Source organism: Seriola lalandi, unplaced genomic scaffold, assembly GCF_002814215.2.
Source record: "Seriola lalandi dorsalis isolate HSWRI2012SDOR001 ecotype SW California unplaced genomic scaffold, Sedor1 jcf7180002054609, whole genome shotgun sequence".
Taxonomy (NCBI): domain Eukaryota; kingdom Metazoa; phylum Chordata; class Actinopteri; order Carangiformes; family Carangidae; genus Seriola; species Seriola lalandi.
The window spans coordinates 43,255-68,059 of NW_019525162.1; the positions used below are offsets into that span (position 1 = coordinate 43,255).

General features: G+C 41.7%; 2 protein-coding genes across 4 annotated transcripts in view; both read right to left on the minus strand.

Annotated features, from left to right (window-relative positions):
* The window catches only part of shank3b (SH3 and multiple ankyrin repeat domains 3b), a 36,583-nt gene extending 27,296 nt beyond the window's left edge, over positions 1-9,287 (minus strand). For 2 of the 3 annotated variants that reach the window (XM_087177514.1, XM_087177515.1), the window contains exon 1: positions 8,812-9,287. The gene's annotated coding sequence lies outside the window, so the exon portion shown is untranslated. The remainder of the gene's footprint in view (positions 1-8,811) is intronic. The other variant, XM_023419700.2, reaches the window with a different exon arrangement.
* A 12,704-nt stretch (positions 9,288-21,991) lies between these two features.
* LOC147818361 (uncharacterized) lies at positions 21,992-24,149 on the minus strand. Its single transcript, XM_087177544.1, has 5 exons — positions 23,944-24,149; positions 23,585-23,686; positions 23,362-23,487; positions 22,715-22,756; positions 21,992-22,601 (listed from the first exon to the last, which is right to left on the minus strand). The coding sequence occupies exons 1-5, from the start codon at positions 24,121-24,123 to the stop codon at positions 22,503-22,505; spliced, it is 549 nt and encodes a 182-aa protein (XP_087033670.1). The 5' UTR covers positions 24,124-24,149; the 3' UTR covers positions 21,992-22,502.
* Positions 24,150-24,805: the final 656 nt, after the last annotated feature.

Below are 24,805 nucleotides of genomic sequence, written 5' to 3' on the forward strand. Positions count from 1 at the left end.
TGTGCACTAAAAGTGGCCCAGACAGTCATGGTGTATAAGTATTCACCAGAATAATTTTGCTATCTGGCTGGTCAGGAAACTTTTTCTTTCAATGTTGATTAATCTGCTGATATTTTTTTTTATTAATTGGTTAATTTTTTTAGTCTATGAAAGATTAAAAAAATGTCAAGAAAATTGGCTGAGCTGAAAATGACAATTTCCAATGTGTTGTTTTGTTTGACCCAAAGTCCAAAAAACCCCAAATATTCAGTTTATAATTTTAAATAAAAACAAAGAGAAGCAGAAAATTTCCTTCTTGAGATTTTGAAATCTGCAAATACGTCTTTTTTTCACTGTTTTTGCTTGAAAATGACTTAAATGACTAATCGATTATCAAAATACTTGTTTTTTTAAAAATAATTATCAAAATAATTTTTCTGTTGATCTCAGAATTGATTAATTGATTAATCGACTAATCGTTCCGGCTCTATTTGCTGCCAGATTCAGTTTGGAGGACTGAAAGTCACTGAAAGTAATGTTAGTGCCGTAGCATATTATTCTGAGATACAAGTGTTGCCTTCACTGACACATTATTATAAACTGTATTGTGTTATTTGAAAAAGTCAGATGTAATTTTCATGCGGTCCCTTCATCACTGATACCATCTATACTACTGCTGATGTTACTCTCCGTTCAATACAAGACCTTATTATGTGTTTAATTATCGTTTGTGTTAATCATCATTGGTGCTAATTAGCAGTTGATTACCATTCATGCCAATAAAGCAGAGCAGAGCTGAAGTCAGGACTTAATGGCTGCTTCCATTACAGCTGAAGATAAAAGAGAGACAGACAGCGAGAGGAGGATGAGTTGTGAGTTGTCATAGAAACTGGAATAGCAGGGAATCCTGTGCTAACCTCACTGTGTCACTCTGTGTGTGTGTGTGTGTGTGTGTGTGTGTGTTTTAAAAAAAGCCCCTTGATCTACATCCTCACTGTTGCTATGGCAACGCTGTTGAACAATTTTCGCAGTTCCCGTTTAAAACTACCGACCTACCTGCTGACTCTCTCTCTCTCTCTCTCTCTTTTTCTGTCTGTCTTTCTTTCAACCTCGCTCAGCCCTCGCTGTCTTCCTGTACATCCACACTGTACCACTCACACATCTGGAACCACCTGGCGGCTTTATGATCAGGTGGTTAAAAAAAAAAAGAAAAAAGGAAAAAGAAAAGAAGCATTGATCAGTTATTGATTTCCAATAGAAGATCAGTACAAAGTGACAGGAGGAAGAGCAGATGGGCTGCAGTCTGAGTTCAGAGACAGTTGGAGGGCGTCTCAGATGTTTGAAGAGGATTTTGTCTGCAGAGCTGCACTGAATCAGGATCAGCAGGAACCACTCACGTTTAAAGGACTAGACCACTGGTTTTTCTTTTGGCATGTTTCAGTCTCTCCTTACAAGGAAGCTTCATTTCTCACAAGTGAGAATCCATCAAACCAGGCTCCAAGCTTGTGACTGAACAAAAGTGGTTTGGACAAATCACCCACAGGTTTCTGCAGAGCGGTGTTGAAGCTCAGAGCGAGCTGATCCGACGTTGCAATCTTGGCAGTTTCTGACTCCGCCCCTAACTCTCAGCTAATCCAAAAATGGACAATTAATTTAATTTTCTACCTTGTATTCCAGCTCTAACTCTAATGACTATAATTAACTATAACTATGAACTACAATAATTATTCAATATCAATAAAAATAGCAAGTGCATGAGACATATAATGCGTGATATATGACAATAACTTAAATACCTCTGGGTTATTGACTGTTGGTCGGACAAAAACTGAAAACTGAAGGCAACATCTTGTTCTCTGAACAATTGTAAACAGCAGTTTTCCACGACTTTGTAACATTTGCAGACAAAATGATTCATCAGTTAATAAAGAAAATAATGAGCAGATTATTAGATCGTGAATATAATTATTAGTTGCAGCCCAATGTTCATATACAACCAACTTACAAAAGCAAATATGTTTTGTAGGAAGTGTAATACCATCCAGATTTTTTATTTACTTTTTCTTTCAATCAATATAAAAATAACAAAAAAAAATTAAATATTAACAACAACAGGATCATGTGGTTGTTTTTTTTTTCTGCATTTAAATATGTCTACTCTCAATTCTCAGATGTCTGATTGCCCTTGAAGGCACCAACTGGGAGAGTTTTCTAAACTGTCCCTGCTCTCAGCTGCATTAACCCGCAACGATAATTTAATTTCAAATCACATTTAATTTTCACAGCCACTGACTGTAACCAGGCACACAGAGAGAAGCAGGTCACTGAACTGAATCACTTCCTTTTCGTTTTACTACAGTAAAAGCCTGGTAATTGCGGCGATATTTAACGCTAACATTTCACCTTGTGGAGGAATCCTCGACATGTCAATCTCTGAAATGTCACTTTCAAAGAAATCACAGACTCATTCATTTCTTTTTCCACCACCATTCACTGCCTTTCAGGGTCACGGCCGGCTGCTGAGTATCCCAGCATGCACTGGGCGGAGGCCACAGATGTAACACCTGTAAACTCTTCCATATTAACACCTTTTCTGTGGCTCTCAGCCCAAATGTCTTTTTGTTTTAACTCGACTGTGTTTGTTTCATGTTGAGTAATTCTGTCTCATTAACTCCCAGAATGTGAACTGTGATAATTGATTAATTATTTAATATACAATATGTAAGAGCACAGTTATTTCAGTCAGTGTTTCCTCTAAAGAGTCACAATATAAATCTGAGACAAAGACAAAACATTCATCCACTACACAAAATTAGACTCTTCACATCTTTGTTTTGTCGACTTTACACCAAAAAAAAGAAAAATTGCTTCTATGTTTTTATAATAAAGCTGCGATGGAAACGCGAGTATTGTCTTGTTCTCTTACGGGAAAACAAGAAGCTTTTTACATCTTCAGGCCTTTAACAAGTAAAAAGGTAAATAATTCAACACTTTGCGGTCATGAGGTAAAAAGGTTCATAAGGCTTTAGTGGGTTATCGACGCAATGGCTGTTAAAACAGATTCAATTCTGAATGCGATGAAACGCAAGGTGCTGCGTTTACCAATCAAATACATGCGGGCACAGCTACTTACACAGATGTTGTATTTCTACCATTAACCTCGGGATTGATGCAATGGAGGAGAACATGACAGTTTCAAGACAAACCGAACCTTCATGAAGGAGGAGTTACTGCATTAGTTTTACCTCGGTGTTCCTAATAAACTGGAACCTGAGTATAACTGAGTTGCATAATCGGTTATATTATTATCTTTATTTTGAACTGTTAAACTTTTTACGACTGGTTGGAATTTTTAATCAGCTGTTTGTTTGTTCTCCAGAAACAAGGCTGAGAGCTGAATCACTGAGCTTTTTCATTATCGTACATTTGTTCTTTGAGGGTTCACGAACTCTCTGTTTCGTCCAACTCCAACAGTAAACACTGAACCCAAACAACAGAGACGAAGGTCATGTAATATAACTGTACTCCAACTATTAAAACAATACAGTCTGTGTAAACGTCCAGCTGACACGTCTCTGTACGCTTCCTGCCTCCAGCGCTGCCTCTGTAATCAGTCGTCGGGGTTTGATTTCCTGCCTCCTTCACTTCAGAAAACACTTGAGATCCACCCGAGGCCGTGAATCACCTTCCTGTCATTTAAAACCCCCGAAACAAAACCTTTCCTGGGGAAGTCCAGCAACACGAATCTCCAACTTATCTCTGAGTAATGCTAATATTTTCTCTGTCCTTAATGAACCTGACGAGCGACGAGGTTCATCGCCCAGAATCCCCCGCTGTGCCTTTAACAACACTGTAAACCTGACGAAGCACTTCTGAACCTGTCGGAGGTTTTCCCCTCTTGTGTGGGTTTTGTTTAATCTTCACCTGTTCGGAGGTGAGACACTTTCTCTACTTGTAACAAAAGAAACCACAGCCACCTTTTTTTTTTTATTTTAGGGCTTTTCATGCATCAGTGCCACGAATCAAAGCTCATTAAATCTGAGCTTTTCACTGCTGTTTGATGGATTAACCTTCAAAATGAATGTAAAGACAAAAGGCAAGCCAAGTCTCTGACAGCTGTTCAAACATAAAGCTGACACGCTGTTGTCAAAGAGCTCCATTACTCAGGAGTTTCTATATCATGACTCTCGTCCTTTACAGTCAATCACAGAGAAAAAAACACAGATGATTTTAGTCGAACCACTGTCCTGCAGCTTCAAATTAGGTTTAGAAATTCCTAATTTGCAACAGCATGAAAGTTTTTGAAGAAAATGTAACAGCATTACGAAGTGAGAGAAGCTAAAGCAAAAGCCTTGTTTAATTATCCCGTAGAAAATATTAGTGACTCACAGTTTGAAGCACTTCTACAGCTTGGATCGGGTTAAATCATCAGCAACAAACATTAACGACAAACAAAATATGCGGTCAAACTCAAAGGTGCAAGCTCGTGTGGAAAGAGCGACGCACAGCCTCCTCTCTTCTGATTGGCTCACCGACCTGTTGTCACCAGAGCTCCAGAGAGAAGCCTGAGAGAGGAGATGTAAAACTACACTGAGATGGTTTTTATATCTTCTGATGGATCAACACTTCAAAATAAAACACAGGAGAAGAGGAAAATATGGAGCTTTAAATAATTAAAACTAAATAATCATCCAGGAGAGTCCATCTAATATATGAAGGAGGACAGACCTTTAGTAGCCTGAGAGGCAAAACCCAGGTGACACAGTTCAAAAGGCGCTGGAGTAGAGTAGAAATTCCCCCTTTGTCACATCATGGTTGTTTCACTGTCTTTTCATAAGTGTTTATCTTCTTCTTTCAACCATTTGTGGGCTCATTCTCTCTTTCTCCGTCTCTCTTCTCATCTTTTTCTTTGCTGCCTTCCTCTCCTCATTCCTCTCTTCTTCCTCACTTCATTTCTCTGAATCCACTCACTTCTCCTCACGCAGTTCAAACTACTTTCACACCTCAGTAATCAAAACATTTCTGCTGGTAGCAATCATATCATATTTTCCCTGGAAAATGTCTCTAGTTATCTTTATGCTCGCTGCTGTAAATGTGAATGGGTCCTCCAGGTAACACTCAGTGGGAGCGGAGGCAGCTTTTTTTGTGTGGCTCACAGCGGTGGTTTTCCTCCATTCTTCTTCTTTGCAGAAATCTCTGTTATGTAACGTCTCCTCGGGTCGGTCCTCAGGTTTCCTCCAGGACTGATCTGATCCAGGATGTTCAGCGCTGGTCCGGTTTTGGCTCCAGATCATTGTCTTGTGGAAAAAGGTGAAATTCTTCTTCGATTAGAGCAGCGAGCGGCTTCGTCCTGAAATAACTTGGGGTCACCGTTCGATCATTTCCCGTTTTTGTCCTGAGCAGAGCCGCTCGTCCTCCCACACAGCCTGCACAACACTGCAGCTACGTTTATCTGCAAATAAGACTCAAGCTCAAACGGCCGTGGTTTCACCAAACTAGAGGACGATCGCCCACATGGCTCTGAGGGACTGGGGGAAGTAGTTTCAGCTTTAAATCACATAATGATTCAGTTGTAATTGGATAAAATTCAAATATCTCTTGATATAAAGAATGTTTTAACCGATAAAAGACCCCTCAAATAACATCTGAACCATACCAAGGCCAAAGTGCTCAATCAACAATTTAAAGAAATAAATTGAGCATTTTCTAAACCTTCGTCTGAGCAGTGAGTGTCCTGTCATTGGGGAGGGCTTCAGCATTTCATCAAAGTCAAATCCAGCCCTGAATCCACTCATCAAATCTTATTAGGTTTCCCTTTCAACATCAGCAAATTACTGAGACTAAAACAACAACAACTCGGGAATGTCTAAAAGCCGTTTGGCGGGAAAACGAGATGTGTGACCAGAAACTGGATCCATAATGGACCCAGCTGTCGGACCCCATTCCTACCAGTCAACGAACAAATGTTTAAAATAAAAACTTCTACAAATTTCTAAGTAAATCTACTAATTGAAAAATTTCTGCTTGTGCAAGTATGGAAAGTTTAAAAGTAAGATTTACTTAAAAACTCTGAAAACAGTGATTTCAATAATAGAAAAAAAATCATCTCTAAAGGTCAACTTACTCGCTTTTTTCATGAGCCTTCAACCACATCTGGTCTTCATTGGAGGATTCCACTAAATTGTAATGAAGATAATATGAAAACAGCTGAGTGAACTTTTTCCCCCAGAGGAAGACCATAAGGTACTGTTGAAAGCTCTGGAAAAAAATTTGTAAGTAGACCGTGAGAGATGATTTTTATCTTTTTATTTTTATGTTTCTGGTCGAATTCAGTTCTTGACTTCAAAAATTCCACGGGCCATTTAGAAGAATGGGAGAGGTTATAATAAATACTCTGTACAAACTACTTTCAGTTAGTTACTGCATGTGAACAGTTTACGTTTAAAGAAATGTTCAGAAAAGTACAATATTTTTTAACTATAACTTTTCTTGACAATAGAAAAACAGATGAAAAAGCCCAGACCTCGCTCCACAGCCCTCCTTCATAATTCAGAGACACTGTTGGTTTGTAGCGAGGAGAGCGTCAATGATCACAGTCTGAACGTCGTACTCGAGAGGTGATCAGAGGGAAAAACCAGCTTCACCTCATGAAATGCAAATTCTGTGTTTTATGCAGTAGACAGTAGAGAGAGAGAAAGAGAGAGAGAGAGAGAGAGAGAGAGAGAGAGAGAGAGAGGCCCTAGCGAAGGAAGAGGAAGAAAGAGGAGGAACGATATGATGTTTGACGGTGGGGGAATGGAAACGATTTTCATGTTTACATTTACAAGTATTAATGTCGTCTGACCCCTTGAAACGGTTGTATGTCGACAAAGTTTGTAATGGTTAAAAAAATATCATTTGAGGTTTGAATAATGTATATGAAACATTCATATTTATTTTGTTTTAAAGCAGTTTCGTATAATTAAACCCTAACTCACATATATCTTCAGAAAAATTAGAGTGTCCTCGTTGTAATTACGACCTGGGTGTTGACGATAACACTATTGATGAGTCAGAAACTGGTTGATACAAGAAAATGAACGCAGCATTGTCGCTGCTTGAGGACGCCTCAGACTCATCTTGTAGCTTTACATTGACTGATGTAGCTAAAATTTTATTAGTTAGCGATTTACTTTGTCAAACTCTTTGTCATCGTAAAGTTTAGCACGACAGCGTGTCAACGTTATTAGTTTTTGACGGATTTTGTCGAGACCTGAGATATTGTTCAAGTCTTCACCCACATGAATCAAGTGGACTCATGTTGTTCAGAAGGAGAGAATCCAAGGAGGTCAACCACCTTGAGCAGATACAAGATTTACCACCACTAACCCGGGTTCACTACAAAACAGACTACACCGTGTATCTTGGCGACGAGCGAGGGAAGACGAACTGTCGCGGAAAGCTTCAGAAACACTAAATATGTTGAGTCTTTACCTGTGAGAGCGTTTTCTGATCTGGTCATTTAGGCTCAAAAATGAGTTGGAGAAAGCTGATGAACTGGATTATATATATAAAAAAACAACTAAATCCGTAAGGTTTGGGAATGATTGTGGTCAGTGTCGGACAAAGGTCATAAGGTCTCCCACCTCTCCGCTCTCTACGATGCTGCTTCCACTTTTGCTTTACAGAGATAACTCTCACAGCCTCAAGACGGTATTTTCGGGTAAACATATGTCGTTTTAGGCATTTGAACGGACGACCACCGGTGACGAAGACCGTGAAAATTCGGCGGATGACTAGAGTCGTTAAGATTTCATCCACTGGCTGTCACGATTTTCATAGGAGCCAGACAGTGACGTAGCACTTCAGCTGCTTTCGCTGTGCAAACCGTGAGGAGAGGATGTGAGAGCTATTTAATGATGTTCCAGCTGAAATGATTCAAGGTCTCTGTGTTGTGGTGTGCATGTCAGCCAGCAAGGAGTCAATTGTACTCTTTAAAGACTGAGATATAAAAAGACTTCAGAGACCTTAAATATCCCTGGAACACATTGAGGGCCCAGATGAAGAGGTGGAGGAACCAACAGAACCTCGTCCCTAAATTAGACCATGAGCATAAAATGGATGAGCTTACAGTATTATTGTCTGGAAGCTTAAAGGACCATACTGATGTTTTTTCAGGTTAAATAAATCGCTTTAAAGGTCCCATATTTTATAAAGATAGATGCCCATGTGTTCTTTAATTATAAAGCAAGTCTTGGTTCTATATTATTGGTTCACCGACCTGTTGTTACTAAAGCTCCAGAGAGAAGCCTGAGAGAGGAGATGTAAAACTACACTGAGACGGTTTTTGGTTCTTAAAACCACAAATATATCTTCTCATGGATCAACTCACAGGAAAAGTGTAAAACATTGGGACCTTTAATTAAAGGCTTTTTCCCGTTGTCTCCACTTGTCTTAGCCAGGCCAGGCAGGAACGCCACTAATTTGCATGTGAGAGGTATTAAATGGATTGTAGGACAGCTGTTACATAATAAGGGCTTTATGCAATCTGAAATTTTTCTCTATTTTTGCTTCTAATTGCAAAATGTTTTCAACAGAGAGAAAACGTGTGCACATGAATGGAAAGATGAGAGTGTGAATAATCCGGGATTATGAGAACCAATGTTCCTGGGATGTTCTGAGTCTTAGTAATGTCAAAAAATGTAGGAACTAGTTTTAACTACTTTATACACAGTTAGCTAGTTTAGTCTAGTTTTTACCCGGGCTGGGCCCCATGTGCTCAGGATATGAATACAATATTAAACCATGACAATGATAAAACACACTGCAGTCACACCACACACTCAGGCCTACCTATCGTCAGCAGTCCCATCAAACTTTTCCAATGGCCTTTACTGATTTCTACTGGTCTCTTCTGGTCTGTCTTGGCCTGGTTTGGTCCTGTCTAGATCGTTTAACTGGCTTACTGGTGTGGTACTGGCTTTAGCCTGGTTCTGGCTTCTGGTTTCTGGTTGTGGTCCAGCTTGAGGCGCCAGGTTCTAGTTTCTCTGGGTTGGGTTTCGATTGGTTGGGATCTCAGCAGAACGGATTCCGGAGGAGTTTTTTGGAGGATTGTTGTAATCCTGCGGTTGACGTCGGAGAACTTTCTGCAGTAGATGAAGTAGTTTCCGTAGATGTTGTAGTTCCTCTTGTACAATGAGCAGGATCCGGAGTGGTTGAAGTACTTCTACAGTAAACAGTTAAGTAGTTTATGTGGTGGTATTGTGTAGTATTCCTGCAGCAGAGTGAGAGGTCTCAGAGTTTCAGATTGTATTCTGGGAGCTGCCCTGCCCATCCTGTAGAGAGGGAGGAAAAGAGGGAGGAAGAGGAAGATAGGGGAGGAGGCGGGTGGGAGGTAAAGGAGAGGGAGGCCAGGATATGAAGGAAAGGGGGGGCGGGGGGGAGAGAAAAAAAAATACATGTCAGAAGAGGAGAAGAGTGGAGGGTATATACAGAGACGACGGAGCGTGCAGTGTTTTAGTTTAAACTGGGTCAGACACAGGTGCATTCTGTGGGGGCCATTTCAGGTTCAGTCTGTTACACAATACGAAGCTGTCGTATTGGTTTGCCTGGCAACTGAAGGAGCGGTAAACCTCGTTTATAACTGGTAGTATTATGTAAAGTTTTGAGTATCGATTTACTTTTCTGTGTCTATTCTCAGAGGGGAATAAAAAAGATGGTGGAGTGATGGTGGGAGCCCGGGCAGCAGACCAGGGGCTTCATTTATCAACAGCTACGGTAATTTCTACGCAGAGAATCAGTTTCTTTCTTATGTTTGATAATGTGCGCACATTCCCGACCAGATGTGCCACCAAATACCCAGATGTAGACAGATATAATCCTCAACTACAGACTCTACCGTCAGAAAGAAACTAAACTATCCTTCCTGTAGAGTAAATGATACCATTAATGTTTCTGTCGGGCTGTGTTCCCTCTTACATCCTGGGGGCAACATAATCATTATCTAGATTATGTTTAGAGATAACATTTTTTTTTTTAAATGACTCAAGTGTTACATTAACAGACGCAGCGTCACCAAGAGGAAGTTCGGATGAATGGAGGACGTAGAAAGTTCAGGACAGTCAGACCAGAGACCAGAGTTCACATCCTGTCTGTGGTTTAGGCAACAACGGCTCTTTGGTTTAGGTCGGTGAAAGAAGGTGGTTGAGTCTGAAGTTACTGTGAACTGTGTTAAAACAGAACCAAGAGCTGCAAGCCTGAACAGAACCATAAAACACCCAGATAGCAAAATAAATCCTGACCCAGAATACGCCTGGCATGACTGTCAGATGCTACAATCACATCTGGGCCAATTCACACAAAAATCTTGCAGCTGTCAGTCAATACTGGAGGATAAAAGCTGGACTCTGCCCAGATGTGGAAGTATATGGGCCTAGGACCAAGGCATATGTTGGGCCAGAGGTTTAATTTTGCTATCTATGCCAAAAGTTAAAGGTCTCATATTGTAATAAAGGTCTCTGTCCATGTGTAGTGTGATTATAGATCAGGTCTAGCTTCTATATTAATACTGTGAAAGTATCAAAGCCTCAGTCCACAGAGAAATGCACACAGCCTGTATTCAGAAACTGAGCCTTAAAACAAGCCGTCAGGACTTCTGGAACTTTGTGATGTCACAACAAAGCAGCCACCAAGCCCCGCCCACCTGGATCCACCATCCAACCTTGGACCAAGGATTTGGTTTCTCTGATTACTCTGCTCACTCTGTTCACCTGAAATCTGCCATTTTTTTATTGGATCACTCAGAAAACAGTGAGCCAATCAGAAGAGAGGCTCATAGCCGGCCCCAAATCACTGCTCACTGCAGAATAAACTACTGAGTTTGTTATCATTATTATTGTAGGAAACAGTGAATGAGTGATTTCACACACAGACCGCCTCTTAGTAACCAGCTGTTGACCTTAGCCTCTGCTGTTAGCTCACTAGGCTAGTGAGCCTGTAGCATACTGGTAACCAGCTGGTAGCCTGCTAATAGCTAACAGCCAGCTGGTGTGTGTGTGTGTGTGTGTGTGTGTGTGTGTGTGTGTAACCGGTATGTTTCCATGGCAACACAGACAGCAGGAGGACATGTCCAAAACAATTCAAAGACTTGACAAAGATTAGAAGCACTTCCCGTCACTCACACTTCCTGTTTCCAGTCTGGGTTGCCAAGGAAACGGATGTTTGGCAGGAAAAGGCTGAGAAGCTGGACAGCACTGATAAAACACACACACACACACACACACACACACACACACACACGTAATGTGTGTTACAGATCCAGACTTTCTATAGATCCAGTTCAACTGACTCACGGAGGATGTCAAAAAACTAAAATGTGTTTCAACTGGATTTTACTTTTCCCCATCCATCAGTGGTTAGAGGTGCAAAGTACCCACATATTATTCTGCATTTAGAGTCAGGAGTGGGCGGCACTGACTAATTATCGCATCATTGTTTCAGTTTCAATATGTTGCTCTGTTCTGCAGCTGAAATGATTCGTTGATTCGAAGGTTGAAGTGTCGCCCCGGTCTCGGCTCACGTGCGCCCTGGAGCAGGTTTCCTTTTCCTCAAGGACATCTTTGTATTGTGACACGTCTCCCCGTCCCTACTGCTGAGAAGCCGCCTCCCCACGTCCTATAGCATGATGCCGCCCCGCCACCAGACTTCACTGTAGGGATGTTTGAACCAGGTGATGAGCAATACCTGGAGTTCTGCACAATGGGTTCGTTTTCTATCTCCTCAGACGAGATAGTTCTTTAAAGGCTGTTTGACAAACTCCAGAATATGAGTCATATGACTTTTACTTTAAGTAGCTTTTATATAGTGTCTCTGCCATAAAGGCCTGATTGATCATCCTTCCGGCAGCTTCTCCATTTCTTCAGAAGTACTTCAGAAACTCTGTTGGGACCTTTCTTGCCTGGTTACTCAGTCTCTAAGGCTGCTTTCACACCTGCGCTTTTTAGTCCGGTTAATCTGAACCCTAGTTCATTTTCTCCCTCGATACGATTCCCCTTCAATCGCACCCTTTCGAAGAGGTGGTCTCGGCCCGGTCGGCAACTCCATTCGACCCGACGAGCAGGTAAACTCTCTCAAGTTTGAGCTCGATGGTTCCCGTAACCTTCTTCCTGTGTTCACTTTCCTGCTCTAGTCAGACAATCTGACCAGTCAATGGATTGTTCTCACAGGGTTTGTAATGATGCATTTTGGTTCACTTGATTTTTCCTCTGTGTGAAAGCGAACCGAGGGGAAAATGCTTCAAGTTAACAAGGTCATCAACTAAATCGGACCAGGGCAAACCGAATGAAGGTGTGAATACGCCCTGAGAAGAGTCCTGCTGGTTCCAAACCGCCTCCATTTTCCCTATTACTGAGGTTTATCCTGGGAACACTCAGAGCTTTAGAAATGGTTTAAACCTTTGCCCCTGATCTGTGTCTCGCCACAGTTATCACAGATGTCTACAGAGAAACCACTGGACTCGTAGGACCTTGTATACACAGGTGTGAGTCTTTTTAAACTACACAAGTGGGCTCCATTTAAATTCTAGACACATCTCAAGGATAATTAAAGCAAAGAAGATGCACCTGACTACAACTTGGGAGTGTCACAGTAAAGGATATGAATACTTTTGTAAATCGGAGATTTCAATTTGTTTAAAACATCTGTGGAGAGACCTAAAGACGGCAGTTCGCAGACACTTCACGTCAGTCTGACAGAGTCTGAGAGGATCTGCCAGAAAGAACGAGATAAATCGCCCAAATCCAGGTGTTCAGACTTGTAGAGATTTACCCAAGGAGGCTCAAAGCTGTAATTGCCAAACAGGCTTCAACAAAATATTGAATTAAGGGTCTGAATACTTCTGTAAATGAGAGATTTCAGTTTTATTAAACAGACGTTTTCACTCCTATCATTATTGATTATTAAGTGTAAACTAATGAGAAAAACGGCAATTTAATCTATTTAAAATAAAGTCTACAACACAATTAAGTGAAGGGGTCTGAACACTTGGTTAGGCTTTTAAATCGAGGTTAATAAAAAATTCTTCAATATTGATAATGACATTTGAACTTTTAGGATTTAAATTTAATCAAGTTGAAACATGTCAAACTAAGAATCTAAATCAATCGAGGTATAATATATTGAGAGATTATATTTGGAGAAATATGAGTAATGATTTTTACCTCTATTACATTTATCCTCATTCAGATCCAAATTGCATACTACCAGGTATAACTGGGGTCTAATTTCGGTGTCACACTGACCATTTAAATATAATTTTGAGTTTCTATCATGCAGTAAAGTTGAGAAAGCATCTGACTGCATTTGCATTCATCATGTATCCACACTTCGTTCTCATGTGTCTCCCAGAATCCAAAAATCCAGACACGACCCTTTCTACATTTCAGCTGCACAGTTGTGGTCAGATCACCGAAGATGCATTTCATTGTTAGGTGTGAACATGGCGTGTTAGAGAGTGTGTTTGTGTGTGTGTGTGTGTGTGTGTGTGTGTGTGTGTGTGTGTCCTGGATATGTAGCTCCCTTGGCCATTACCATGGTAACCAATGGCAGGATCTGATAATACACACAGTTTTTTCTCTCTTTCTGACACACACACTTTCTCTTGTCAAGTTTCTCACATCACTGGGAACCAAAAAAAAAAAAAAAAAAAAGGGAAAGAAAAACTGAGGTGAAATCTGTTCAGTTCTCTCTTCACATTTGAAGAAGAAAATAAACCCGAAAGCTCTGGAAGCGCCCCCTAGAGGCTGAGAAGTTCATTACACCCAACGACATTTAAAGTTCCTCTCCAGACATGTTTTAAACTATATGTAAAAATACTCTGCTATGATTATTTAACATGGAAAACTGGGTCTGAAGCTCATCTACTCCTTCTTCCTCATTAGAAATCTGGATCAGGCCTTGAGCCCCGCCCACAACCTGCTTGCTCCAGGTGCACAGGTGAAAGAGCAGCGAGTGTCAAGCTGGTTAGAGGAGGAAACATCAGAGGGACTCAGCCACATGTTTGAGAAGATTTATCGGAACAGTAAGCTAGTTATTTGCTTATGTTGTTTGCTAGCTTGTAACTGGCAGCGGCTGACACGGTGTTAGCGCTTGTGCTAATGCTAACTCTGTCTCTGTGTACTTACAAGGTTTCAGGTTTATTTAGCCCCGACCGCCGTCCCTGCAAGGTTCCTTAAGTTTGTGAAGTATGAAACCCTGAATCTGTTTTTATGAGACTGTCATTGGTTCACTGCAGAAACACTCAGTCATGATGTTGATGATTATTTCAGTATGTCACATATAACAAGGTTTAACACTTGAACTTCATCTGAGGTAGTCTTCAAGTGTAAATACAACTTCCACTGATATATGACCAGCAGATGTTGAGATACAGAGTCTAGTTCTGGACGTGACGATCTGGACCAATCAATCACAGCTACCATGAGGCAAGGGAACATTCTGGAGTCAATCTATATATACTGTGATTCAAAACATTCAATATGTTCGAATTGATCCAGTTCTCAATTTTCTGATTCTCTCAAAGACGGCTGTGATAACAGGTTCTCTAAGTTTACTCTGGAGATTTATTCGATCTATCAGCTCTTGTCTCATAAAAAATCTCTGCACTGTGGAGCAGCTTCTCTCTCCGTTCCCCCTCAGTGTTCAGCGCTGTCAAGATGATACGACCAAAACGCTGAAAATTTGTGTGTCAAGAGTTCAACAAGCTGAACTCAACATGAAAGATTTAGACAGATTTGCTTCACGCCGGCAAACAAATCTAAAAAAAAAAAAAAAAGAAGAAGCTGGTGTCAGTGGCCTTTAGAGCTGAAAGACGGTCGAAGTTACAGCAAGGAGGGAAAGGGGCGATGCTCAGGATAAGGCAATCAGAAGAACAGTCACATTTCATTTAAAGGGCCAGTATACCCAATACAAACTGCGTCAGAAACAACCTTTCCTAACACCTGTCCAACATCTGGGCTGCGTCCGACCATTTCTCTGCTTCTACTTTCTGAAACCTGAAGCGATCTGACGCTCCATTCACGCCATGAGGAAACAAGGATTTCTGTCACCTTTCACCATTACAGCACTATGAATGTGTCCCGGGAGAGACGCAGTTACCCGTCTTTAAACAATCTCTCTCTCTGACGGCGGGATTTTTCACTCCGCCCTGCAGCGAGGACGCTTGGAAACACTTTTTTATTTCCGACGCTGTTCGACGCGTCTTACGAACTACAGCTCAGTGCAGATGTTTTAGGAACTTAACATGTTTAGACTCTTCTCCATCAGCGACACCATCAGTAGGTGTCTGAAGGGTCACAGGTTCATTCTGCAGCAGGACGACGAGCCGGAACAAGGAGTCCTGCAACAGATGGTTTGACCCTCACAGAACCGACATCATGGAGTCAGTCTGGGAGACAGAAGACACTGGGACAGCCTGAATCCACAACAGGTTCCCCTACAACCTACCTGCCAGGTACCTGAAGAACTGTGCAGGTGCACCAAGGAGAACTGGTGCTGGTTTAAAAGCAAAGGAAAGTCAAAGCAAATACTGATCTGATTTAGGTATTTAAAAACTGCTAAAGGCGTCACATTTGAACACGTCCTCACTTTACTGTTGGTGTCTAAAGCTTCTGCACAGCACTGTAGCCCTGACGGATGAATCGGCCCGTACGCTCGGGTGATGACTATCTGAGCATGACATGAAGGGAAAATGGTGGCTGCAGGTCTTCATGCTAGAATGAATCTGCACTGAGTTGGGACATGAGCGCAGCACTATGGTGAAATCCGGTTGACTGCGTTTTCACCCTTAAAACGCCATGGGTCCTCAGTAACCCCCAGGACTAAATTACATCCTGTCTAATTCTCTCATTTCACTTAATTCAGCACTGAACTCCCTGATTCTCTTATACAACGTTCTGGTGTCAAAATGTTAAATAAATTACGTATTTCTGTAAAAACTCTGGAGTATTTTTAGTACAACCTCGCCTCATTTGTTTGTATCCTTCCTCTGCAGCTCAACAAGGACGAACTGTCCACGGAAACACAAGAGGGAGTTTTATCCTGGATTTGTTTAATTTAAACAGGTGAAGACTCACATCAGCTCCAGATAAACTTTTGAAGGAATCAAGGACTGTTGGATTTTTGTCCCTTATCGCTTACACTCGAAGCACATCAGAGACAGATCTGCGAATGTCCAGCGTGAAGAGGAAGCGAACGATCACAGCGAGAAAAAAAAAAACCTTCACCTGGACACGTGACTGTGGTTTTTAAAGCAGACGTGAAAAAACTGTGAACCCACCGTTTAACTGCTTTTAAAAAAAGAGAGAGAGAGAGAAAAAAAAAACACTCCCAGCTTTCGCTAACGCAGCAGTTTAACCTCTGACCATCAACGCAGAGGTAAAGTCACTCAGCCGAGGCTTAACGTGTTGCCGTGACAACCACGTGATGTTTGAAGTGTTTGATTGATTGATTTTTTTTTTTTTGGGCAGATCATCTCTTTAGATAGACGGTCTGAGATTACGGCCTACACACTCTCTGCTGTTCTTACATAACTAACACACAGAGGACGGTAAAGTGATGCTCGAGGAAACAGAAACAGGAAATAAAAAGATGAGAACGAGGGAGAGAGGGGGAGAAAGGAGGAAAACGAAAAAGAGAGGAAAAGAAAGGAAGAGAGGATAAAACTAATAAAAGGGGGGAAAAAAGCAAGGAGAGGAAGTGGCGAGCGAATAGGGGAAAAGGGGGGAAGGAAAGGAGGAAGAAACGAGGGAGAGGAGAAGAGAAGAAAGGAAACAGAGGAAATAAAGGAGAGAGGACAGGACATGAAGGAAAGGAAGAGAGGAGATGAAGAAAGGACAAAATGAATGAATGGAGAGACAGAGAATAAGAGATTTAGGGTAATCAAGGAAGGATCAAAGAGAGGAGAGGAAGTGAGGAGACTAGGAAAGGTGAGAAAGTGAAGACAGGCAGAGAGGAGGAATGAAAAAGAAGTAAATGAAGAGATGAAAGGAAGACAAGACAGGAGGCAAAGAAAGGAAGAGGAAAAGAGAGAGAAAAGAAAGGTAGAGAAGGGGAGAAGGAAAGGAAGTAAGGAGGAGAGGAAAAGGAATGGAAAAGACAGGAAAGGAAATAAAATGAAATAATCAAAACAGGAAGGAAAGGAAAGGAGGAGATAAGGCATGGGAAGGTGAGGAAAGGAGCCAAATGAGGGCAGGAGGGAGGGCAATAATGAGTGGAGGAAGGGAAAGGCAGGGATGAAAGAGGGGGAGGAAAAGAAAGAAAAGGAAGAGGGTGAAAACAGGAAGGAAAAGAAGAGAAGAGACGATACTAGGAAAGGAAAGCGAGAATAAAAGGAAAGGAAATAAAAAGGCAAGGATAGATAAGGAATGAAAAGGACACTGATGTGCACATGAGGAAAGGAAATGAGGAGTAAAGGAAAGTGGAGGAGAGAAAGGAAGAGAGGCGGCAAGAAAATTAGAGGAAAGGAAGATATGAGAGAAGGAATGTAAATGAATGAGGAGCGGAGAAAAGGAAAGGAAGTAAGGAGAGAAGTAAAGGACACGAAGAGATGGAAGATGAAGAGCAAAGGAAGGAAGGAAAAGATGAAAGGAGGTAAAAAAAAAAGGTAAAGTATAATGAAAATTAAGTCACGACTTTTAAAGTTAGACCAGCAGCAAGTGACACACACACACACACACACACACAGCTGCACATAGCAGCAAAAACAACATTAGTCAAACACACATGCATTCCCTTTAACACACACACACTCAAACACACACACACACACACACACACACACACACACACACACACACTCTCAAACACAGAGCTGCAGAGAGACTCACCCAGAAGATCACCGACTCGTTCTCCATGATGATAAACTGAAAAGAAAAGGAAGGACTGATGGAGGGAGAGAGAGAGAGAGAGAGAGAGAGGAAGAGATGATGGAAGATGGGAAAAAAAAGAAGAGGAAGAAGAAGAAGAGGAGGAGGAGGAGGAGGAGGTGTATCCGGAGACGAAAAGACAGAGGGAAGAAGAAGAGAGAGAGAGAGAGAGATGAAGAGAGATGAGGAGAGAGAGGGAGAGGCAGGATGAGTGGAAGGCTGGTCGGTTCAGCCCACACACTGCAAGCATGACACACACTCTGTGCATACGTGTGTGTGAGTGTGTGTGAGTGTGTGTGTGTGTGTGCGTGCGTGCACATGTGAGTGCGCACGTTGTCTCCCACTCCAATGCGTGGGTTAGAAAACACACCACTCTCTCTCACTCTCTCCCTTTCTCCCTCTCTTGCGAGCGAGAGAGAGGGAGCAAGAGAGAGAGAGAGAGGGGGTAAGCAGCGTGGGTGTGGAGGAGCGGCCCCGTCACCATGGCAACGATGCAATAGCAAAAAAAAAAAAAAAAAAAAAGGGGGGCTCAGCATCCAAGTGTCAGCATCATCATCATCGTCGGCCAATGATGATGAGCGTTGGTGCTTAAGAGGAAGAAAAAAAAAAACAAAACAAAACTGATTTTGATCGTATCTCATAAAAGACTCGATTTAATGAAATTCTTCTAAAGTCGCAGGTCGACCACTCGGAGCGCACGTGGCAGCGGTCACATGACACACCGAGCGTTCTCCACATGTTGAACCTCTCTCACCCGTCACTCAGGCGTTGAGAGACGTTGGAGGCTGAGGATCACTGGCTGTTGTTTACGCCGACCGTGATAATCAGCCTTATACAACTCCTCATTCATGGCGCTGAGCCCTCTGCACACGGGCAGCACGTGACGTGGTTCACCTGTTAGAGTGACGACTTGTTGACACTCCTGTTCCTCACAGATCCATGCAGACCCGACAGAACCAGGGCTGCGAGGTGCGTCGCCCCGGGTTTAACCTGCAGGTCTCCCACCTCCAGGTGTCTTGCTGGGTGTTGTGCTCCTTTCAGGCCACAAGAGGGCAGGAGACACCGAGATGAAATGCAGCTCCAAGCAGTTCTCAGAGTCACCGTTAAAGGAGCTGTTTGTAAGTTTCGCTAAAGCTATGTAGCCAACGTTAGCATTAAAAGGGATAGTTCGGCTCATTTGACGTAGGGTTGTGTGAGGTACTGAGGTAAAAACGCCCATCGAAACAATCCAATATCCGTGTCAATGGTCGCTTCATGTATATTTTTTTTAGTGGTTTATCTTCCCGTGAAAACAGCACTTTCCTTTGGCACTCTAACTACCGTATTCCTACGCACAAGTTCACTGTATTACGCCGCTTTCTGATCCACTCAGCTGACCTGCAGCTGTAGTACAATGCGCTCTGTAGGTTGCGAACCATTTTCTTACTTGTAAACCAACAAAACGGACAAAAAAAAGCATTTATACATTTAAAAATCACCAAATAAGATGCACCTCTTTAAGCTCTTTAACCCCTCAGCCAACGAGCCCCCCCCCCGGGACTATTTTCCTTGGAGTGCTTCAAATTTGCATCGTAAACAGGCATGTCAGCACTCAAGTCTATTTAAACCTAATTTAAGTTCTCCCAATGGTGGCGTTACGAGAAAGGTCAAAATTATTAAGCTGAATATCCACAGCACATTTTATGGAAAGTTGTTGTGATTGGGACATTTCATGCATTAATACTGACTTCAGCTTTGATTTGATGATGAAGTAATTTTACTGTGATCATAGGAAAACTCTTTGACAGTTTTTCTGTGTTGTGATCACAAAAAAAAAAAAAAAAAAAAAGGTGAAATAAACATCAGATAATTCTCATTTTCCTGTTTCAAGGACTCGAAACAACAAACAGTTGTGCAGCTCTTCATGTTGTGTCAGTGCATCTGCACAAGTGAAGCATCAGCAGCAATAAACCTCTAATCTCTGGCTTCCCTCCGCCACAGATCTACTGCTGACATCAGCTGTGACTGAGAGGAAGTGACAGTTAAAGTAAAATCCATTTATTCCTGAATGGACTGAGACAACAGAGAGAGAAGATGGAGGCTAAATGTTCTCAATGACAACAGACAACAGGTTTGTGACACAGCGAAGTGTAAGTGGCTGCGAGAGCTCAGTGAACTGAAGCTTAAGAAAACCTCTTTGACATTACGCCACGAACGTAAACTCAAAACTAAATAAAGCGGGAACAAATGAAGACGCACGTTCAGCAATTTGACAACACGTGCACAGCATCGACCAACGACACTGTAGCCTGATGATATTGGCTACACGACTTCAGACTCTTATTACTACCAGTGTTTCGTTAACCTGTTTAATGCGCAATTTGAAGTTGCAAACAGATTATTCAACAAATGTCATGAGTATTCACGACATTCAAAATCATTGCAGACTGAAAATCCCTGATCCCTGTTTGTCTTTTGGTCGTTAGGTGCAACGGACGCCCTCGCCGCCTTTCATTAAATACTACAACGCCGACTGCGGTGGACGCAATCGTCCCAAAACTTAGCAGACGCTGTCGCCATGTTTAATTGGAATGATATTGCAAGAGAATCCACATAACATCATCCAACAGAAATAAAGAACATTCGCAGTTGTATTTTCTTAATATCGCTTCTGTTTTGCACAAAACCGAACGGAAACGCAGCTACTAACATGTCCATCAGCTTTTAGTTTCCCTTCAAACTTATTGATTTGCAACTTTGTTCCATTGTTTTATTCATTTCTACTCAAGTATTATCGAAAGGTGTTATACACATGAAAAGGTTTATTAACTGTAACTTGACCTGCAGTAGATTTACCCAGAGAAAATAAACCACAAAACCCACAATGCAGTTTGCCTTGCACTAACAGAAATGCATTCATTCTTTAAAGTGGACCGGCTGACACTGAAGAGTGACATTTTAATATCATACAATGCACTTTAATCCCAGTTTAACCATCTGAAGTATGAGCGTTATCACTGAAAACCAACAGGAACTTTAAGGACTATGAACATATTAACATTTATATCACATTTTTGTCACTCCTCAGCTGCCGTACCCAACAATAACCCATAATAATATCATGAATTAATCATTTAACATGACATGGCTCTGGTTTAACAGCAGAAAATGGATGGATGGATTAATCACTTTAAAAATAACCGATTAATTATCAATCTCAATCAATGATCAATTATTCAGCACGCTTGAAGAAACAGAAAATTTAATTTTTTTCCTGATGAAACTCAGATCAAGACCTGCACACACATGCACACACACACACACTACAAACAGCCTGTTCGGCTGTAGTGCTGTTTGCCTGTTGCATAGTTACAGCGCCCTCTGGTGGATTGAAGCAGCTCAATATTTGGTTCCTAAAAGTTTGGTTTGTGAGTTAAATACAACAAAGAAAGAGCAAACTTCACAGGTTGATCATCAGTCAGTGTTTTCGTCTACAACCTGCAGGTGAGACGTTTGTGTTTACAGGATAAAACAAACAGGATATGACTTTCAGATTAAAACCACAAACCTGTTTCTCCTCTCCTCTCCGGGCGAGATTTCAGCTCTGCTGGATCAAAGTTTCCCACCAAGCTGCAGATCTGGATTTTTCGGGGGGGATTTACATTTTTAATTTCAGGCTGAACACACCGACTGATAGCCTCACTGTATGGTTACCGTGGCAACCGCCCACCTGCAGGAGATTAAAGACCTGTTTGACGTGCGTGTACATATCTGAGGTGTGTTCAGGTGCTGTTCGGCTCGTACAGCAGAGTCAGACTTAAACACGTCACCGGATACAAGATTTAACAAACTATTTATTTAGTTATTTTTTCCATAAATAAAAATGAACATTGTGAATATTGTATTAGATGATTCCACTATTTCCAAATGCAACACATTTACATTTTGACTTTTACATCAACAGAAAATATTAGAATATTATTCCTGACAGTGTGAAGAGGGCTTTTAAACAACACCTTCATCTGGTGACACAGGTGACACATGAAAATAACATGTTAGAGACTCCTTTTACTTCTTGGTGGGAGGGTTCAAGAAAGCTGCTCAAGTTGAATAAATTCAAACACAAACAGATCTTTGTTTGAACACTGAGCTCATTTATTTAGAAAATTTTTTTTTTCAGGACTTTATCTCCAAACTTAAAGATGTCAGAAAACATTTAGAGAATGTATAAACTCTACAATAATCATTGCTGTGGTTACAGTGCGATTACTGTAGCTGCGTCCCGGTTCGGGCGCCGCATCCTTCGGGGGACGCGGTCCACGGCGGCCGAAGCGAAATGAAACGTTCTAGCCTACGGAGGATCATCGGTTTGTGTCACCAGCTGTGGCCCGCCCTTCCCATTACATCACAAAGCGCAGTTCCTGTCACCTAGCAACCTTGACAACCCAACTCTTTGAAGGAGCCTTTGAAATGTGTCGCGCTGCTGTGACTTAATGGGTCTCAAATGCAGCGACCGAAGGATGCGGCCCCCGAATTGGGACGCAGCTTGTAGGTAACTGTATGAATACTGTACTCTGATGAGTTTACTCTACATACTGTTCAGTCGTTGCTGTACGCCGTCTTCAGTTCAGGTGAGTGTTTGTTTCATGTCTCTGTTTGTCCCTTCAGTAACAGATCCATGTACGCTCCAGTAACCAGACTCTGCTGAGACACACCCAGCTGCTGCATCAGATCCTCAGCCACCTAAAAAAAACAAAAAAAAACACACACACCACCAAATGAAACACACTGATCAAACCTTCTTCCTGGTTCATATTTCATCACCACAGACTCTTTAACGCACAGTCTGAACTCACCCGCTGTCCCTCTTCAACAGTCTGCTCCGGTCGCATCACCACCTGAACACACAAACACACACAGGTTATACCGAGGTGGTCGGTCAGTTTACAGTCTGCTGCATTCAGGTTCACACAGTTTCTCCGCACCTGCTTTGTCTTTCTGGTTGACTCGCCTCTGTAACTTGCTGCTCCCTGTGTTCTCGCCTCCACTGGGAAATCTCACACAATTTCAGCTTAAAGTCAAAGTTCCTCTAACGACCACTAGAGTCTGGCTCCAACAGTGAGTCAGTCCCCATAGACTCCCATGTTAAAATGTCCAACTTTACAGCAGAAATAAACATGTTTACAGCCTGGTACAAAAACGGTTTTGGACTCTAGAGCTAATTTCCTCCTTCATGACACCTGTTTATATAACTCACCTGTTTACATTTTATTCAGGACTAAAGTTATGGAGAATTGAGGGCGTGGCCTCTTTGAGTGTGAGGTGGGTGAGCACAAACTGACATGCACCGAAGTCTTGGCTTAACACATGCCCCTCCTCTTTGCCCATATTTGGATTAGCTGGGAGTTAGGGGCGGAGTCGGGCACTGCCAAGATGGCGATCACTATCAAACTTGTTTTTAGCGTTTGTGTGTGTGTGTGTGTGTGTGTGTGTGTGTGTTGACCTCCAGCTCCATGTAGTGTCCCAGTCCCTCCACTGTGTCCAGGTGAACTCTGGTCTGACCAATCAGAAACAGTCGACGCTCCTTCCGCACTTCGCCTTTAACCCCGAGGGCATCTGACAAAACGTTCTACACACACATACACACGCGTGCACACACACACACTCAGTAACCTGAATGATTATCCACATATTATTGCTGAAACACACACAGGTTGGCGTTTTACCTGCAGACTCTGTGGGTCATTGGTCGGACTGATGGAGTAACGAGACAGTTTGGGTCCATCAATGTCCGGACGCTCGTAGAAGATCAGCTGACCTGAGCCGTTCTAACAAACAAACAAACAAATTAGTCAGTATTATACCTAGACTAATGACTTTGTATGTTTTTTTTAATCTATTATTATTTTGTATTTATTTTATGTAATTGTTTTAAATTTCTCATCTTTATGTATAAGCATTTCATAATTTTATTTCATTAATTTTTTTGTTTTGTTTTAGTTGTTTGTTTTCTTAATTTTCCTTAATTTTTACTTTTAATTCATTTTTAAAATGTTCTGCCTAACCAGCAGATCATTAAAACTACCATAAAGTCTCGTAGCTTCAGTCGTCCTTGGCTGCAGTTGAAGAAGGTGTCATGCTGCCTGATGATCGTGCCCTCCGATTGGCTGAGCTTGGACGCTTTCTCAGCAAACTGCGTCATGTCACTCACTTTCGCTTTGATCTCCACATTGGACAGCATGGCTCTTCTGAGTATGCGCAACATACACTCTGTGTAACAGAGGAAGAACAGGTCGTCAGACAGGTGTTTACTGATCCTTCACATTTTTATTTGTTCATTTGAATAAACTGAAGGCTGGCAAAATTTGTTTTGTTGGTAGAAGAACAAGACAAAACAGCAGGACAGAAAAAACAGAAGAAGTGATGAGGTGAAAAATACAAATATTAAAATTTAAGCAGGTGACTCAGTCATTTAAGTACATTTTCATCAACCTCAGTTTGAGTTATTACAGCAGAGGTCAACAGTTCAGTTTAATTGAGGGCCACTTTTTCCTGAATCATTTGGTTTGGTGATGTTGTGAAGTAGCGTGGCATCATGGGAGTTGTTGTCTTTACCACTATTACTGTCACTGTAGCCAGCTACTCCCGGTTAGGATTCTTTCAGTGCCAATCCTTCAGGTTTTTACCGGTAAAAGAAACTATAAATAAAATAGTTTGATGTTAAAAATCGTCTTGTAGGGGCTGCGAGCTGAGCTGCTGCTGCTGATGTTTGCGTAGCTTATTTCTCTCATAAGTTATGATCCAAATGTTCAGGAGGTTTTTTACCAGGAGCTGAATTACTCAGAGTTCTCCTCCTCTCCTGAACAAGCAGACCTGGTAATTAAATTAAAAGTAAAAACACTGAATAAAACAGCTTCATGTTAAAAATCAGTAATTATAATAAAGTA

What these genes read in the sequence shown, in the direction of transcription:
- LOC147818361 (XM_087177544.1), bottom strand. Translation starts at nt 24,123, where the DNA reads ATGTTGCGCATACTCAGAAGAGCCATGCTGTCCAATGTGGAGATCAAA. An exon ending in TGAAGCTACGAGACTTTATG is followed by an intron (nt 23,687 to 23,943) that starts GTAGTTTTAATG and finishes TTTGTTTGTTAG; the next exon opens with AACGGCTCAGGTCAGCTGAT. An exon ending in ATGACCCACAGAGTCTGCAG is followed by an intron (nt 23,488 to 23,584) that starts GTAAAACGCCAA and finishes ATGTGTGTGTAG; the next exon opens with AACGTTTTGTCAGATGCCCT.